Source organism: Sarcophilus harrisii, chromosome 5 (genome assembly GCF_902635505.1).
Source record: "Sarcophilus harrisii chromosome 5, mSarHar1.11, whole genome shotgun sequence".
NCBI classification, from domain to species: Eukaryota; Metazoa; Chordata; class Mammalia; order Dasyuromorphia; family Dasyuridae; genus Sarcophilus; species Sarcophilus harrisii.
This window is the reverse complement of record NC_045430.1, coordinates 21,974,210-21,993,523: the sequence shown is the minus strand read 5'-3', so window position 1 is coordinate 21,993,523 and position 19,314 is coordinate 21,974,210. Positions and strand designations below refer to the sequence as shown.

General features: G+C 37.4%; 1 protein-coding gene and 1 pseudogene across 1 annotated transcript in view; both read right to left on the bottom strand.

Annotated features, from left to right (window-relative positions):
• Positions 1 to 8,058, bottom strand: part of NT5DC3 (5'-nucleotidase domain containing 3) — a 33,662-nt gene extending 25,604 nt beyond the window's left edge. The window contains exons 1-3 of the mRNA XM_031940844.1: positions 7,854 to 8,058; positions 2,909 to 2,983; positions 980 to 1,035 (exon numbers count right to left, since the gene is read on the bottom strand). Coding sequence (XP_031796704.1) covers positions 980 to 1,035; positions 2,909 to 2,983; positions 7,854 to 8,021 — 299 coding nt within the window. The 5' untranslated portion in view covers positions 8,022 to 8,058. The remainder of the gene's footprint in view (positions 1 to 979; positions 1,036 to 2,908; positions 2,984 to 7,853) is intronic.
• A 7,046-nt stretch (positions 8,059 to 15,104) lies between these two features.
• LOC116419343 lies at positions 15,105 to 17,883 on the bottom strand (annotated as a pseudogene).
• Positions 17,884 to 19,314: the final 1,431 nt, after the last annotated feature.

The window sequence follows — 19,314 nt, the reverse complement described above, 5'->3', positions numbered from 1 at the left end:
CTAGCTGGGAGTCAGAAGGACCCGGATGGAAATCCTTCCTATAATATATAACAACTGTGTATCCCACAATAAGTTAGTTAACTTTTCACTGCTCTCCAGAATGAAGTTGCAGAGCAGGTACCAAGGTATTAGGACAGGAAATTTCCTTCCTGAGAGTTCCCTACATCAGTGAGATCACAGGCCCCCAAAAGAAGGTGGGAGGGGAAAGGAAAGGGAGAGATTCAGAGACCTCGGAGAAATATGAACAGATCAAGAGCCGGTATTCAGAGCAGAGTATTGCTCATACTGAGGTATGAGTTCAGGCCAGACACTTCCCCTCAGTGGACCTCAGTTTCCTTATTTGTAACATGAATGGGGCTGTACTGGATGGCCTCCAAGGTCCTTACCAGCCTGCTCTCTTTCTGTGGTACCATTAAGGCCATGCTCTCCCAAGTTGCACAAGCAGGGCAGGACCTGGGACAGCTCCTCTTCCCACACTAGAATACAAAGCCAGACCATCCAACTGGAAGGCTAAGAAAGGTACAGTGATCCTCCTCACCTGGAGAACCAGAGAGGGATGATGGATCATTCAGCCTCAGCTACTCCTAAGGATTCTATACCAAGCTGTAGAGGGATGGCAACCAGCATCTGTGAAGGGGATTGTTGTTTTTCATCCTTCATTTTCAGAGGGGTCCAATGATATCACTAGAGTAATATCCTGATATACACGTGAATCAATCAAAATGAGGTAGAGTTACACAGAATCATAAGCCTTACTCTCTCTTCCAGAGGCAAGAAAGTGCGATGGGACGAGACAAAAAGTCAACACCATTGGTGTATCCATAGTGATGAAATCCAGGCTCCCAGAGCTAGCCAAACAGAAATACTACGCAACAAGGACATTGGTCTGGAGCAATACTCATAGAGGCCTTTATGGGAACAACTGCTTTGGAAGAAAGTCCATGACACACATTAGAGATGAATGTACATTTCATCTTACCTGTACACAGTTCCCAGCTGGATATAATGAAAAGCATCAATCTTCATCAATATGGCCTTTAAAAACAGACATAATTTATATGGTAACTTTATTATATATTTAAAAGGCATTAGCAACTTGTACATAAGGGATTTGCAGTTTCTTGTCCAATCATCTTTTTTATTAAATTATAGAAATACTTGTTTTATTCCATAAACTAAAAGTAAAACAAAGATAATTCAGAATTATGTCCAAGTTTACTGGAAAAAAATTGCATTTGTCTTGGATGGACAAGTAATTGGGTATCATTACTAATACATAATCATTATCTTTCTCAAGTAAAGAACTAAACTATCTGCATCTGATGGGAGGGTGGAAATCAACATTTATATAGTACCTACTATGTGCCAGGCACTGTTTATTTCATTTGACCCTCACAATAAGCATAGGAAGTATGTGCTATTATTATCCTCAATTTTCAGCTGAGGCAAACTTAAGTGACTTGCCTAGGGTCACACAGCTAGCAAGAAGCTAGTAAGCTTCTGATAAGATATGCATATTGATTTTTACCATTAAAGATACTTTTCCCTCATCTGGATCTCCATTTTCCTCATTTGTGAATGGGAGGAAACAGGGCTTTAAGGGCCTTTCCAGATCTACATCTAGATATAATCCTAGGAGCCTGTTCTGTGCCTCAGTTTTCCCATCTTTAAAATGATGGGGTTGGTCCCTTCTAGTTCCAGGTCATGATCTTAGATCCTCTGGCCCTTCTATACTTCTAATCAGTTTTGTAAACCTGAACAAGCCATTTAACATTTCTGAGCCCAGGAATGAGAATTCATCTAATACTATCAGTATGGTGCTGCCATGAAGATCAAATAAAATTGTGCTCATTAAAAAAAAAAACTATGAATGCCTCAGTTTCTCCATTTGTAAAATGTTCTCAAGGCTCTCTCAAGCTCTCCCTCTGTGATTATCCTTCTGTAATCTCACAGAAGTCATTCTGTTTCTCTGAGCCTCAGGGCCTTTATCTGCAAATATGGAAATCTGGTGAAGGCTACAAAAAAGCCCCTTCTCATAATCATGTTTTCTTTTTTTTTAATTCATAATTGAAAGAAATACTCAGTTTCAATTAAGTTACTATAAACCAAGATATAACTTTTTTATATCCAATTTCACCAACATCCCCCCCAAATCTATCCATGGATCATCTTAAGATCTATCATAAGCAGGCAGATTAAGAACTCTGTACCAAAGGATCTCTAACATCCCCTTCAGTTCTAAATCTGTGATTCTGGGTGACTGAAGCAAATTATCTCCCTCTCTGGGCTTCTCGGGCTTGGACTAGAGAATTTAGAAGGTCCTTTATAGCTCCAAATCTCTCTTCCAGCAGCCTCTTCCAGTAATATTATCTCAATCTCTCCATATCTACTCTTCATCCTGGGTGACTTTTGTCCATAGGTTTCCATAAATTCTCCATGAGAGAAAAGAATATGACATTGGCCTTCCACTGCATGTTCATAAGCGTGTGTGTGTATGTATGTATATATATATATATATATGTATATATGTGTGTGTATATAAAGACACACACACAAAGCAAACATCAAATGCTGCAGTAGAAACCAACATTCAAAGCTTGGCAGGTTCCAGACATTTTTGTCTATTAATAAGTAACTGAGTCCCACTCAAAAGACTGAAGATTGATGCTGTGAATAAATCTCTACTCCAAATTAATCCATTTCTTTCTTCTTTTCACGTGGCTTCTTTGAAAGAAATCCTCTCCAAAGTCATTTTGGATAATTCATACTAATTACCCCAAAACACTAACAGAAAATCATTGAAGATCACTTTTACTGAGTAACAAAGAATTAAATTGCCCCATTTGCAGGGCAGATATTGAGTCATGTACAGCGTCCAATTATAAAGAAGGGGGGAGAATAAACTTACCCGATGCACATCATAATGAAGACCACGAATGGCAAAATTTGGGTCATATTCGTAATTCCTTATCTCTGCAGGATACTAAGAAAGAAGGGGGAAAAGACTGGCTTTAAACACTGGCTATTCAGGAGGGAAAATGTCCACTCAACATACTCTAAGTTTAACCTGAATTATTAATATTTTCTCCAAATGGAGACTAGCAATAAATCAAATTCTGATTTGTGGCATTTTCCAACTTCTGAGATGATAATGTTTACGTTGAAAATTTAACAATTGGCTCTCCCAAGCTGGTTGCAGTTGCTCTAGCACCAATACTACTGATTAGATTGAAAGTCTGAGCACCTGATATTCAGGCTCTTCCACTTACTAATAGGATGACATTGGGCATGGAACTTAATCTTGTGGATCATTTTCCCCACCCTCCTCCCGACTATGAAATGAATCCTTTGGATGAAAGAACCTTTAAGGTTCCTTATATCTTAAGGTCTATCAACCTCAGTTAGGCTGGTGACCTCCGAGGTCCTTTTCACCTCTACAATCAATTCAGTGAGCATTATGTGCCAGGAACTGTGCCAGGAACTGTCCCAGGTACTAGAGATATACAATTAAAAATTCAGTCATTCTTGTTCAAGCAGTTTATAGCATCTGGCAAGATAAATAAACACAAAAGAAATTCAAAACAAACAGGAAGTAATTTCAATGGGGATGAGTTCACTAATTAAAAAGGGCAGGAAAAAAATCTTCAGATTTCATAGACATTAATAGTAATTAGCATTTACTGTGTGAGGTTTGATGTAAGGTTAAAGTTTGAGATTGTTGCAACTTTTACATGATGCTTTAAGATTTGCAAAGCCCTTTAAAAATATTATCTCTTGATCTTCCCAATAGGCAGAAACTATTATCATCCCCATTTTACAAGTGAGGGAACAGAGGCAGAGAGGCTAATCTGATTTGCTGAGGGTGACAGATGCTTAGTAGCTTTTTACTAAGCATCTGTGGCTGAATTTGAACTCAGATCTTCCTGACTGCAGATTCAGCCTTCAGTCCACTTTGAAACAGGAGTCCAAATCTGACTCTGGTGATGTCTGTGTGAACTTAATCTCCTAGTGCCTCAGTTTCTCCATTTGTTAGAATGAGTGTTGAACTAGATGGCCTCTGAGGTACCTTCCAGATCTCCATCTACCCTTTGACCTCTTTCTGAGATGCTCTGAAAAGTGAGGAGACTGCTCAATGGCCTTTTCTAACTGAATGTAAGGTCTTATATCACATTCTTCTCAGTTTTCTAACGTGAGAAATGAAGAGGTTCAAGCCAGATGATCTTTTCTAAAACCCTTTCCAGCTTGCCACCTATGGTCCTAGGATACTATAATTCTACCTTGTGACACTAGGAGAGACATTTAACCTTGGTGAGCCTCAGTATCCCTCCTCCCTGCCCCCCTCTGCCCTCTCTAAAAACAGAAAACTGGACTCTATGGCTTCTAATTACCTATGATCATCAAGGCCATACACCCCCTCCCATTTTGCAGCTCACAATCAACCCAGAAATCTGTGTCTTATTAGCCCCCAAAATAGTTTTATTTTTCTTTTAAGCTGTTCAGTTTCCTTGTCAAACACTGAATCTGCTCCAATTTGCACAGATGCCTTAAGGCTAAATTAAAGGCCAATATAGTTTCTGGTGCAGAAATAGCCTCTATTAAAATCTGAACCACAGGATGGGTACACTAGCCCTGCCCCCATGAGACTGGTGACAGCAATCAGCACCCAAAGCTCCAGGAAGCTACGGGTCCCACACCTATTTATGGAGGCTGGAGGAAGCCAGCATCAGGTTTCCTCTCTGCCAGGACATCAACAGTTGTATATTTAGCTATTAACCTTATAGCTGAGCCCCAAGTCCAAACCGATCTCAGTTGTCAGAAGTGTCCTAAGATACTCTAGGGATGGCAAAATACAAATCCCTTGGCTATAATAATGATGATGATTGGAATATAACTATTATAACAATAAACATTTATATCATAAATCTTCAAAATTTTAAGGTTTACAAAGGACTTTATGTCATTATTATAAATCTTATAAATCTTAAGCACTTTACATATTATAAATTTTAAGGTTTGCAAAGTACTTTATATATTATTATTATAAAGTGCAATGCATTTTATATATCTATTATAAATCTTTTAAATTTTAGAGTTTGCAAAGCACTTTATGTATTATTACAAAGTGCAAAGTACTATGTAAATTATTGTTATGAATTTTAACTTTGTATAAGTTGCAAAAACACTTTATTTAAGTACAAAGCTAGATTTCAAGCTACAAGGATCCTCAAAGGCCATGTGGTCGAAATCCTTCACTGTATAGAAGAAACTGAGACAAAATGACAGGACAGAATCCCAGATCTCAAGCTTGAAGAGTTGTAGAGTTGTCAAAGGCCATCCAGTCCAAGGTAGTAATGTCAAAGGGAGGGTCTGAATCCAGATCCTTTGAATCCCAAGTCAGTACATTGCTTCTTGATAGCAAGGGACTGGTGTATCATTATTAAAGATGCAAAATTCAAGAAGAGATCACCATATCTGCCTTACCAAGCCAAAAAGTACCCTCAGCCATGCAAGAGGAGAGTCGACTCTCAATTTCATTGTAACCAATGCTACTGGAATTTATTTAGAAAGAAAGTGAGGCTGTTCCATTCAAATAAAATGATACAAGGTACATTATGGATTTTGGCAAATCCCCTCTAGACCTGTATAAAATGAGGGGTCTCTGAAGTCCTCACCAGCTCTAAATCTATAATCAGCAATATAAGTATTCCCATCAATTTTTTTAGCTCACAAAACTGCCTCAATTTCCTTGTTTATAAAATGGTTGATTGGATCAGAAGGCTCCCGAGTTCTACATCTATCAATTCATTAACAAGCATTTGTCAAGTTCCAAACTATGGTTTGGTAGGTAAAAAGCCAGCCTTCAAGCAGGGAGTCTAAGAGTGCTACCCTATCTTGGAATATGGGGTTTCCTATATATATTTTAGGCTAAGTATTGTCCTCATTTTACAAATAAGGAAACTGCCTCAAAGCAGTTGAGCAATTCACCTATGGATTTCATTGGTTCATTGGTCTAGAGCTACAAGAAGTAGCTCTGAGGCCTCTCATTTTACAGATGAGGAAACTAAGGTCCAGCAGATTTAAGTGACATGCCTAAAGTTACACACGATGATATAAAACTCCAGATTTGAATTCACGTCCTTGAATCCTAGCCCATAAGCTAATGGGACAATTAGAATCAGAACCTGATTATTAATCCAACCTTCTTTCTATTAAGTCAGTACATGCATTAGAAAACCAAGGAAATGTGTATTGACCTGCTACAAAAGAAGGAAGAGTAAGTGTCTTTCTCCTAGTATAAAGATAGTCATTGTTCTCACAAAAAACAAGTGAAATATTTTATACAAGGAAACAGGGAAATTCAGCGTCAAGATAACTGAGCCAAGCAGAGTATTGCCTCATCTTCACCATCAAAGGCACTCATTGATATGCCAAAAATGGCACAGACCACAAAGCTTGGCAGCTGCATCAGATACCACAGTGGACACTCCTCCGCTAATGAAATCAGCTACGTCTAATTCAAGTCACCAATAACATGACAAATTAAGTCACTTTGGACTCCAGTACCTAGAACTCTAGTCACTAATAACATGGCAAACTAAATCACTTTGAACTCAACTACCCAGAACTCTAGTCACCAATAACATGGCAATTTAAGTCGCTTTGAACTTGGCTACCTAGAACTCTAGTCACCAATAACATGGCAAATTAAACTTCCATGAATTAAGCTACCTATAAGTCAAATCACCAACATCATGACAACTTAAGTCACCTTGAACTCAGCTACCAGCATCATGGCTACTTATATTGTACAATAGTACAAAATGGAGTTTTGTAATTTCATGAACAATTCTCTTGTGTTCTGCTGTATATAGAGAGGTGCTCATTTGTGTGTGTTTAAATTCAGAATAAAAAATAAAAATAATATGTATATGTTATACATATATATATATGAGTATATGTGTGTGTGAGAGAGGTGAGAATTAAACAAGTCTTCTTAACTCCAAGTATCCACTATATATTTTGAATTTATGCTTTATTTGCTTATGTGTATACAAGTTGTATCCCCTGAGGGAAGATTTTTTTTTTGGTATTACAAGTCCTCAGACACTGGACCTGACACATAAAAGATGTTTAATAAATGCTTTCTGAATTGGGAAAAAAAAAAGTAGCTTCCAGGCATAGCCGGAGAGACTTAGGTAAAGCCTATTTCAACTGAAAACTGATTTCTGAAAGGCAGGGGAGGGAGGATGAGGAAAGAGAGGGAGGGAAGGAGGGAGGGATGGGAAAAGAAAAGAAGGGAGGAAAGGAAAAAGAGAGGGAGGGAGGAAAGGAAAAAGAGGGGGAGGGAGGAAAGGAAAAAGAGGGGGAGGGAGGAAAGGAAAAAGAGGGGGAGGGAAGAAAGGAAAAAGAGGGGGAGGGAAGAAAGGAAAAAGAGGGGGAGGGAGGAAAGGAAAAAGAGGGGGAGGGAGGGAAAGGAAAAGAAGGGAGGGAAGAAAGGAAAAGAGGGGAAGGAAGAAAGGAAAAAGAGGGGGAGGGAGGAAAGGAAAAAGAGGGGGAGGGAGGAAAGGAAAAAGAGGAGGAGGGAGGAAAGGAAAAAGAGAGGGAGGGAGGAAAAAAAGGGGAGGGAGGAAAGGAAAAAGAGGGGGAGGGAGGAAAGGAAAAAGAGAGGGAGGGAGGAAAGGAAAAAGAGGGGGAGGAAAGAAAGGAAAAAGAGGGGGAGGGAGGAAAGGAAAAAGAGGGGGAGAAGAAAGGAAAAAGAGGGGGAGGGAAGAAAGGAAAAAGAGGGGGAGAGAAGAAAGGAAAAAGAGGGGGAGGGAGGGAAAGGAAAGCTGCAATTTGTAGGCCCAGCTTACCCGATGTTCATTGATGAGGAGGTCTCGAGCAGCATTGAAGATGAGGGTGTGGAGGTGCTTAGAATAAAAGACGAGGGTATAGTCATAATCGAAGCCATAGATTTCAATGTCTGACAGGCTCATTTCATTGTTGGAGAAAATTGCATCTGGATTCAACAAGTTGCTCATAATTGAAGGGACCAGGTCTAAAAAATAACAGAAAAGGAAAATCTTAGAAGTTATGAGTCCTGAAGAGCAGTTGGGATTTCCCAATAAAGAAATGGGCAAAAAATGAATCATATAATAAGGTTTCTGTTTTCTCTTGTTTGAGACACAAGATGAACAGTTTTGTACTTAGGGGAAGTTTTTCTTTAGCTTTTTATTTATAAAACATATGCATGTTTTTGATTTCCTTCACAGGCTAATTGTACACTATTTCAAAGTCTGATTCTTTCTGTACAGCAAAATAACTGTTAAGACATGTATACTTATATTGTATTTAATTTATACTTTAACATATTTAACATGTATTGGTCAACCTGCCATGGGGAGGAAGGAATGGGGGGAAGGAGGGGAAAAAGTGGAACAAAAGGTTTGGCAATTGTCAATGCTGTAAAATTACCCATGCATATAACTTGTAAATAAAAAGCTATAATAAAAAATATTTTAAAAAAAAAAACATATGCATGGGTGATTTTTCAACCTTGACCCTTGCAAGACTTTCTGTTCCAACTTTTCCCCTCCTTTCCCCTCCCTTAGATGGCAGGTAGTCCCATACATGTTAAATATGTTAAATACAATATATGTATACATAATTATACAATTATCTCGCTGCACAAGAAAAATCGGATCTAGATAGAAAAAAACTGATAAGGAAAACATAAATGCCAGCAAACAATAGGGAAAGTTTTTCAAATGCACCCCAAGGCTTTCTGACTAGGATCCTTTTCCTTATACATTTAGAATCTTCACAAATGATTCTGCTCACTGCTCCTTAACAGCATAAACATTATTTATCTTAATTGCAACCCATTCATTTCTAGGAATCCTGCTTTGCCTTAAGTATGAATAACTGATTCATATCAGTCCTCAAATCAAATCAAACCACATCCATCCCCAGCTCAAAAAGCTCCCCTGGATCCCTATTACTCCCGGAATAAATTACAAAATTCTTAACCTAACATTCAGTGCTATAGCTGACCCAAAAGTACAAGATTAGAATTAGAAGCTCTGGGTTCAAATGCTTAGCATTTACAATGCTATTGATTACTTATGTCATCTTGGTAAGTGACTTAACTTTTTTCTTGGAGGGGAAGCAATTAGGGTTAAGTGACTTGCCCAGCTAGAAAGTTCAATATCAGAGGCTAGATTTGAACTCAGGTCTTCTTGACTCCAGAGCTGGTGCTCTATCCACTGCACTATGTAGCTAACTCAAGAACATCTTCAGTGATTCCCAATGAGTACTATAGACACTAGACACTCAGATACACTCTCCAGTTTTTTCAGGATTTTCATATAATGAGCTAACAGATGTAAAGAGCTTTGAAAATCTTTTTTCTTAAAACTTTGAAAATCTTAAAATTTAAGCTATCATTATATTAATCCCAACTAATCTCTCACACTTAACAATTCAATACAGGGGGAGAGATCCAGAGCTGGAAGAGGTCAGAAAAGCCAGCTTTATTATGGAAACAAGGAAACTGAAGTCTGGGAAGATGTTTCTTGCCCAACATCACACAGGGGGGAGCAATGTATAGAAGTTGCAGAGGGTCAAATTCAGGGTTAGTCTAAGGAGAACTCTCTAGCAATGTAATCAAGTGATACAGTAGGAACAGTTTGATAGCCCCTTGGGCATAGCTCCATATTGCTCTCCAGAATGGTTGGAGCAGTTCACAATTCCACCAACAAGGTATCAGTGTCCCAGTTTTCCCACATCCCCTCCAACATTCGTTATTATCTTTTCCTATCATCTTAGCCAATCTGATAGGTCTGTAGTGGTACCTCAGAGTTGTCTTAATTCACATTTCTCTGATCAATAATGATTTAGAGCACCTTTTCATTTGACTAGAAATGGCTTCAATTTCTTCATCTGAAAATTGTTCATATTCTTTGACCATTTATCAACTGCAGAATGGCTTGAATTCTTATAAATTTCAGTCAACTCTCTATATGTCTTAGAAAGGAGACCTTTATCGGAATTGGGTTCAAATCTTAACCCAATCACAATTAGCTACATAATTTTAACCCAAATCTCAGTTTCCTCAAAATTAGACTGAATTATCTGTAAGATTCCTCCAAGAACCAAATCATACAAAAAAGTAACCAAGAACAACCTGATTTCAAATTCAGCTTCAAACACTTACTAGTTGTAAGACCCTTTTTTACCTTAATCCATTAGAGAAGGAATGGCAAGCCCCTCTAATATCTTTGCCAAGAAAACTCCAAAGGCAGGATTGGGTCCACAAGATCACAAAGAGTTGGACATGAAGGAACAACACCTAGAGATACCCGCCAATCAAGAAATGATATGTTTGTGGCTTCGAAATATTGGAAGATCTGTCACAAGAGAGAAGCATTAGGCTAATTCTACGCTGGCTACCACTTCCAGGCATATTTCAGGTGAAAGAAAGAGCTTCTGGACTTAGAACTATAGTTCTGGGGATCAAGTTTCTCATCAAGTAGTGATGTCCCTACTGCTGGAAGTATTCAGAATTCACATTTTTAAGTGTGTTTGAGAGACAGAGAAAATAAATCATTTCTGCCTCAGGAAACTGAAGTGGTGGCAGTGGTGGTGGCGATCGTATTTTTATGTCCTTGTTGTTCTTCTCCTCTCCCTCGTCCTCCTCATTCTTTGTTTTTTAGTTCTTTTTTGAAGGGACCCAAAGACATCTGGAAGATGACATTTTGACCTTAGCATGAATTGGATTTAAGTGAGGTAGATTTGCACAAAGTCCTCAGCCTTACTCTATCCTCTGAAATTATGGTCAACTTCCTTAATGACACAGAAAAGTTGTATTAGACAAGGGCCTGGGCAACTTCTAATTAATCAACAAACATTTATTAAGCACTTACTATGTGCCAGGTACAAGGGATGCAAAAATACAAGTAAAATGGCCTCTAACCTCAAGGAGTTTATGATTCAGTGATCTATGGTCTCTAAAAAATAGTCCAAATCACTCTATAAAACCCAGCCTTCCACTTTTAGAAGGTATAAAAGAAACCTAATTTTAAAAAAAACTTTAAAACCCACAAGGAAAAGTATTTCCTCTCTTTTAGAGCTCAGAAGGTACCTGGGGCTGTCTGAGGCCAAATGAGCCTGGACTAATTATTGACAGCTTTCTACCTACTCCCCCCATTCAGGAAGAACAAGAATGAGAAGAACTAATGTAGAAAGCTGATCCCCTATTCATAACAGAAGATAAGAGCCAAAATCAACAATTAGATTAAAAACGCAGCCCAGCTCATTTTACCCTGTTGATTGGAGCTTTGCCTACAACCTAATTCAAACATGGCCCCTGTGAGATCTCTGCACCTGTTTACTCTTATCAGATAGGCTGGGAGTACAATACTTCAACAACTGACACTATAGCAAGTCTTTTTACTCTTTTTGTATCATGGATCCCTTTGGCAGTTTCAAAAAAGCTTCTTTTTAAATACACAAGTTTTGCTGTTTATTATTAGATTTCAGCTGTGTTTGACTCTTCATGACCCCATTTGGGGTTTTCTTGGGAGAGATGCTGAAGTAGTTTGCCATTTCCTTCTCCAGCTCATTCTACAGATAAGGAAACTGAGGCAACCAGCATGAAGAGATTTGCCCAGGATCACATGGCGAGTAAGTGTCTGAGGCTGGATTTGAACTCAGGAAGGTGAGACCTCCGGAGCCTGGCACTCTGCTTACTATGCCACATAGCTGTCTTTACAATCAAACATATACAAATATACATCATTCCAATAAGATCAGGGATGAAACAAGGGTGCCCATTATCACCATTATAATTCAGTATTGTACTAGAAATATTGTCTTTATCAAAAAGAAAAGAAAAAGAAATTAAAAAGTAATTAGAATAGGCAATGAGGCAGTAAAATTATCATTCTTTGCAGATGATATAATGATATACTTAGAGAATCCTAGAAAATCTACTTGATCCAAAAACCTACTTGAAACAATTAATTGCTTTAGCAAAGTTACAGAGCATAAAATAAACCCACATAATCAAACACAGGATTGCAAAGGAAAATAAAGATTAATGGAAAATAAGACTGTTTTCCTCCCATTAAAGTTCACGGATCTTCTGAAATCTACCCACAAACTTATGGTGGTTTATGGACCCCAGTTTGAGAACTTTTGTGGTGTAGGGAATAAAGGATAGGATTTGGAATCAGGAAGACTTCAAGCTCAAATTCTGCCTCAGACACTGGCTCTAGGACTCTGGACATTTGATTTAGCTTCTCTCAGCCTCAGTTTCTTCATCTGCAAAATTAAATAATAATAGCACCTAGTGTACAAAGTTGTTGTGAAGATGACATACACACAATGCTTTGCAAAGTTTAAAGTGTTCAATAAATTCTAAAAAATACATATATATATTAAATAATCATTATTTTCCCAAAGTTCTCAGCATCAGGATCCCAAAGGATTGGGTTATCGCTCCAATAAGTGATGGAGATAGAGCCAGGTACTGATGTAAATGGCAACTCCAAAGGGACTCAAAGACTCACTGAAGAGGTCTCTCTCTTGGCCCACGTGGAAGAAGAGAAATATCTGAATCACATGCACAGAAACGGCAACAGAGCTTTGGAGAGAATCTCAGCCATGAGGAACGTGATGGATCTGGTCCTAGGAAGTGACTGAGCTGGAGGACAGCTGTGGGGAACACAGAGTCCACCTGGTAAAAATAATCCTACCACACTAGATGGAAAATCCAGATGGAGAGTTGAGCTGAAAGCTGTGAGTTCAGCAGACCAAGAAAATCTGCACAACCAGTGAGTATCATAGCAGTAGCAACATCAAGGGGGGAGATGTGCAGACCCTAGAGGAAGGTACCAGTGAGAAGTTAACTACAATCAAGCTTCTCAAGGCCAATTGAGCGATGTACTACACTAAGTTTGCCTGGAGCATTGCTGATCATGAGAAAGAAGAGCTCGGCAAAAGGAGGTTATTTCTGCTACCTTTTATGGTTGTTTAATGCTTGGTTAGCCTTAATGCCTCCAGAGGAGCAGGTCCTTTAGAGAAACATAAGTCAAATTTGATTTTGCTCAGTGGCTTATGGGAAATGGGGTGCTGAGTTAGAAAGATTATTAAGAAAAGCTCTGGAGGCTGAACTCGGAGTGTACTCAGAGCTGAGATCCTGAGGAAGCAGCCACATTAAAATTCATAGATTTATTTCCAAGAGTATGTCAAGTGTGAAAGAAAATCCCCAGAGCTTTAGTGAGAGAATATTGGATACACAGCACTTTAAGAATGTCAGAGAGATTTACACAGTATAGATTAGACTGTCTACAAACTCAGCATAGGGGTTGGAAACTTAGATAAAATATGCACAAAAGGGAGGCGTGACCAACGAAAGTAATATGAGCTTGATAGATAGATAAATAATATTTGTATATATATAAATACGCATACATATGCACGTATGTCTGTCTATACATATAAGTCAACTCCCTGTTCTACTCAAACACATTTCACAGCTTCTCACGACCTACAGAAGTAAAGGCCACACACCACAATAGGTCATGAATTCACAAAAATTCAGAGTTGGAAGAGATCTCAAAAACCATTTAATACAGGGATTCCTATCCTCTTGTATTCTGGATGTCTTTGGCAACCTCCCAAAGCCCATGGACCCCTTTTCAGAATTATGTTTTTAAATGCCTAAAATAAAATATATTTTAAAAAATAAGGAAAAGCCTATTGAAACAAGGATGCAATTTTTCCCATCCAAATTCACAGCCCCCCAGGGACCCTTGTTCCCAGGTTCTGATTCCTAGTAAATCAGATTCCCTGATCTACTATATCACCCATACATAAAAGAATCCTCTTATACCATTTTCCATCAGCAGGTCTGCTTTGATTTCACTCCACAAATAATACATCTCCCCTCCCACCCCAGAATAAGCTGATTTCCTGAAATTTCACCACCATTCTGATTGCCCCAGGTTTCCATACTCAACACCACCTCAACTCACTCTTGGCCTCTACCTTCTGATTGGAGCTATGAAGGGATGTGCACCAAATGTCTCCCTGTGTCTCTTCCTATATGTCTCACAATCTTCAGGGAACTCCCTTTATGATCAGCTGCTCTATTTAGTTTGAGTTGGGGGAGGTTTGGGAGGAAGATGTTTTCAAATGTTTTGAGTATAGCCATCTGGAGTGCTGTAAAACATGTATTATCTGTAGATTCAAAAGCAAGGAAGCCACATTATCCTCATTGTCAAATGTGTCAAGATTGGTATACATGATGCAAATTAATGAAGTATCATGACAATAATATGGCTCCTGAAAAGCTGCTATGATTTGGAAAAGGGTCTTAATCATTTGAAAAGCAAAGCTATTCACATGTAGTGAACTTGTTCATTGAAAGTACAATATTTTATTTTTAAACAAATAAGAGTGATTTCATTTGGAGAAAATTTCTTTCCCTAAATTTGTGACTTCATTTTTCAATTTTCACCAAAATAAAAATCTATGCCTCATTAAAATAATACTATTTATTTCTGAGAAATGAGTAATATTTAAAATTCATTTCTTCTTAGGTTGTTCAGGTTATTAAACTTAAAGAAGTTAATATCTCTATCACATTTCTCCACCCACTAATTTTTATCAACCATTTGCTTTTTTTTTCCTAACAAAGTCCTTTTTCTGAAAGGTTAACTGAGTAGATCATTGGCTTTGAAGTCAAAAACAAGTGTTTATTTAACACTTCAATGTCTCTGTCATTCCAATCATGATAGAAACCTACAGGTTTCTGTTTGAATATAACCCAAATGACCAGCTATAAATGATCTTGCTATTCTCAGCAGTACAATGATCCACAACTATTCTGAAGGACTTATGACAAAAAATCCTATCCAAATCTAGAGAAAGAACTGATTGTGTCTGAAAAATTGAATCAATCTCTCTCTCTCTCTCTCTCTCTCTCACACACACACACACACACACACACACACACACAATATTTTTCTTGAGTTTTTTTTGGTTGGAGTTGGAGATTTATGTTTTCTTTCACAACATAACTTTTATGGAAATGTTAAAAAAAAAAAAGAATGGTTCAAAACTGGGTTGACTTTAATTTAAACATTTTTCATTCTGTTTAAGTTTTCACATGTGAACATACTCTAGTGCTGGCATATTAATCACATCAATCATTTTCTCTGTTGCATACAAGTCATGGAATCTTAGAGTTATCTTTCTCTACTCAGGAATTTTTTCTACAAAGGCCACCAAAAAAGGGGCATTTTCTCTAACTTTTGCTCTAAAACTTCCAGTGACAAAGAACTCACTCACTACCTTCTAAGACAACTTTATTTTGCAATTAATAAAATCCCATAATAAATTAAAAGGAGATAGAGTGCCTTTCTGAGAAACAAATATAACCCAAGTTTTTATTTTACACATTATATCATATTCAGGTTTTAATTTCATGTTTCCTCTCATATCCACCTTTTCTAGTTTGTTTACGATGGTCATAATCATTTCCTCATCTTTGAATCAAAGCTCTCCATGGATTATTTCTATGTCTCAAACACAATCTACATTTCCTTTGATGTAAGCAATGTCATCATCTTCAAATGATCACATTAGATGAAAGATTCCATCACAGGTGCTTATGAAACAAAAAGGCATTTTGCAGCTCCCTTCCAGCCTGAGCTCCTTTCACAAGGCCAGCAACTCAACCACATACAAATTTTATTTTTGCTTGGAGATTTATGCTATAGGCACAAAAAAAAAAAAAAGATCTATTTGGTACTGGTACTCAAATCTCATTAGGTTCAATCAGTACCAAATGGGACTAATTGCGGCTGCCTGGCTCTTTTAGGACATTGAATAATATAGATTTCCCAGCATTTGGTTATCTAATAATGAATATTTTCAATGAGGTCCCAAATCTTTCAATAATCAGATGTGGTTTAATTCTGTCAGCTCCTTTTTGGGAAGGCATCTTGCTGAGGGGATGACTATGACAGAGGCGAGGATGCTGGAGAGAAGAGGAAGAGAGGGATTAAAATCCAAATTGGTTTTAAGTCCACAACCAGATATTCTCTGGTGCTGCCTCGCCCCTTTGACTTTCCCTTTGTGTTAAATTTCCCCATTGGACTATAACCTTCTAGAGGGCAGGGACTGTTTCTTTTTCTTATTTGTATCCTTAGGATTTAGTACAGTGCTTGGTACATAGTAGGTACTTTAAAATATTTAATGAACTAAACTGAATACCCAATAAGTGATCATCTGGATTCTACTTCAAGATTTCCACTGAGAAGAAAGCCATCATTTCCCATGACAAATGCATGCCATATGGACATGTTGCTCCAGTTGCTAGGAAGTCTATATTAGCTTCTTGGCAATTTATAGGGATTGCTCTCAGTTCTGCCCTAGCCAATGGACACACCTTGTCTGTTCTCACCTGAAGTCCTTCAAAAACAAAGCTATCATGTCCTGCACTCTCTGCCCCTCCCCAGCTCTTTTCAGGTTTAACATCTCTGGTTCCTCAATCAAGCTTCATAAGACAGCTCTCCCAGACCATTCATCATCTTAAAAGGTCGCCTTCCTCAGAATCCTCTTCAAGTTAACACTGCTCTTTCTAAAGCAGGGCTATCACCAGTCATCCTGGTATATATGTGGTCACTGGACTCCGATGGCTCTGGAGGAGAAATTGAGAAGGTTGACCTTGCACACCCCTCCCTCACTTCAATCCAATTCAGTTGCATGTCATAGCATCCCCTCCATGATGTCATAGTCCTCTTCAAGAACAAAGAACAAACCATAACAACAAAAGCTCTTTTGAAAACTGAATTATCTAGTTAAACCCTGCCATTGTTACAGATGAGGAAACTGAGGCATTAAAGGATGAAGCAAAATGATCAACATGGGTACCAAGTTTCAGAAATGATGCTCAACTTTACATCCTTTGGTACCATCTCAAGCATTTGAGCTTGAGCTCAAATCAGAGCTACCAAAGCCTTCTGATCATGAGCTATCCTCAAATTTTAAATCCCACTACTGCCCTACATGCAACTTCCATTCCATGTGGAACAGGCAACTGGATGCTGCCATAAATTCTTGCTTCTGCCATACAAAGACAAAAGCAAAAGGAATCTTTTCCTGAAGAAATTTACATTCTAACCAAAAGAATATGACATATCTATATAGAAGGATGAAGTCTGTTTCAAGTGTATGAGATTGATTGAATAAAATTTCTAAAAACAAACGTGCACGTGCACACACACACACACACACACACACACCTGTTTAAGCAAGTAAACTAAATTACTCTGCATGGTATTCAGAAAACAGATGTTAGAAATATATATTCATTTATATACATATGATTCATATAAGTAATTATATGGAAATAATTATTTGGAAGTTTAATTTTCCTTTATAAATCAAGAATCCTACTTTGTAAGGGAATTCTTATTTTTCCACAAGACCTCTAAGATGATTCTTAGCAATTCTATTCAACCAAAAAGCTTACCATAAAGTTACAAACAAACAAAAAAGAATAGAATGTTCCCATAATCCAAAGGGAAAACAAGACAGGGACACATTTGCAATGTTAAGTCATGATAACTTAGTAACATATAGAGTCAAGGACTCTCAGATGAGATTAAGATGTTGCACAACACAGACAAATGCAAATGAATGAAATTTTGTTTGAAAAAAACCACAGGAAATATTTGTATCTATCTTATAAAAATTACAATATATTCTAGTCAATTGGCATGGGAATGTTACTCTTAGGCTCAACAGTTAGAGTCTTAAACTACTAATCTAGTTATTTCATTAAATTTTGAAACTTTCAGAAATTCAGTCTTCAACCCCTCACTCTTCCCCTTCCTCCCTCCACCCCTCCTCCCGGTTCTTTTCCTCCTCTCCCTCCCCCCTCTCTTTGTGGACTATTTCTTTTTTGTTCCTCCCCCCCCCAAAAAAAAAATCTAACTAGCACAATGTATAGCACATAGTAAGTGCTAAATAAATGCTTGTTTCCTGACACTCACACTAACTCTCTATCTATCCATTAAGCCATGCTATCTCCCTTGTGAAAACACACAGAATTTTTTAAGTCTTAAAGTCCATTCTCAATTTTTCAACAAACAAAAACCTAATCCCTTAATAAGTAGATTTTTTTTTATTTTGACTTTCTCATTTCTTTAGGTTTTCCTTTCTTTTCAATGGAAATATTCTCCTTTTAAGTTTTCCCCTCTCAAAGACATGGTACTTTTAAAACACTAAAGGTGATGGAAGAATGGACAGGAGAACAAAAAAAAAGAAAAAAAGAAAAATTTTTAAAATTACTTATTAAATGACTGAGAACTTGGGGCAAGAGAGGAAAAGCCTCTGCCATTTTTTAATATATTAGACAACACTGTTTTGTGAATCTAATAAGCTATACAAATAAATTGATTCAGTTTTTATTAATTCCTTTAAAGGCAAGTCACTCTCCTTCCCAAGGATTCCACTGGCTAGCCCCATAACTTCTAAGTTAAAATATCCCTTCCTGGCCACCATTTCCCATATTTCTCCCCTATTAGAATGTAAGCTCCTAGAGGGAAGGACTGGCCTTCCATTTTGTATTCACTGAATAAAGGACTTGGTATTTAAGCTTAATAAATGCTTTATTTATTCATTTTTAATTCTCTCATTTTATTTTGAGGTTCATAAATTAAGCAGTTAAGTGGCAATGTGGTTAAAAAAAAAAAAGGAACATTATCTGAAGGACTAATCTTGTCATAGGGAAGAACCCGAGTTCAAATCCAGTCTCTGCTACTTACCACTTATAAGACTTTGGGCAAATCCCTTCCCCACTAGACCTCTCTATAATATGATTGGACTAGATGACTTCTTCTAATCTGTGATCCCATGTCTCTCATTTTTTTTAACTTTTTTTATTTTTATTAAATATTTTATTGTATTTTAAATATAAATAAATTTTATATATACAAATATTTTAAATTTAATTTAATTTTAAAATAGAAACATATTCTATTTTAAAATATAAATTATAAATATATATAATAAATATAAATCAAAAATAAATGAATGAATGAATATTTTAAATTACTACAAAACACACATGAGTATGTTGTTCAGTCATTTGTCAGACATGTCTAACTCTTCATGACCCCATTTGGGATTTTCTTGACAAAGATCCCAGAGTAGATGGCCATTTCCTTCTCCAATTCATTTTACAGATGAGAAAACTGAGACAAGGTTAAGCGACTTGCCCATGGCTAGTAAATATCTGAGGCCAGATTTGAACTCAGG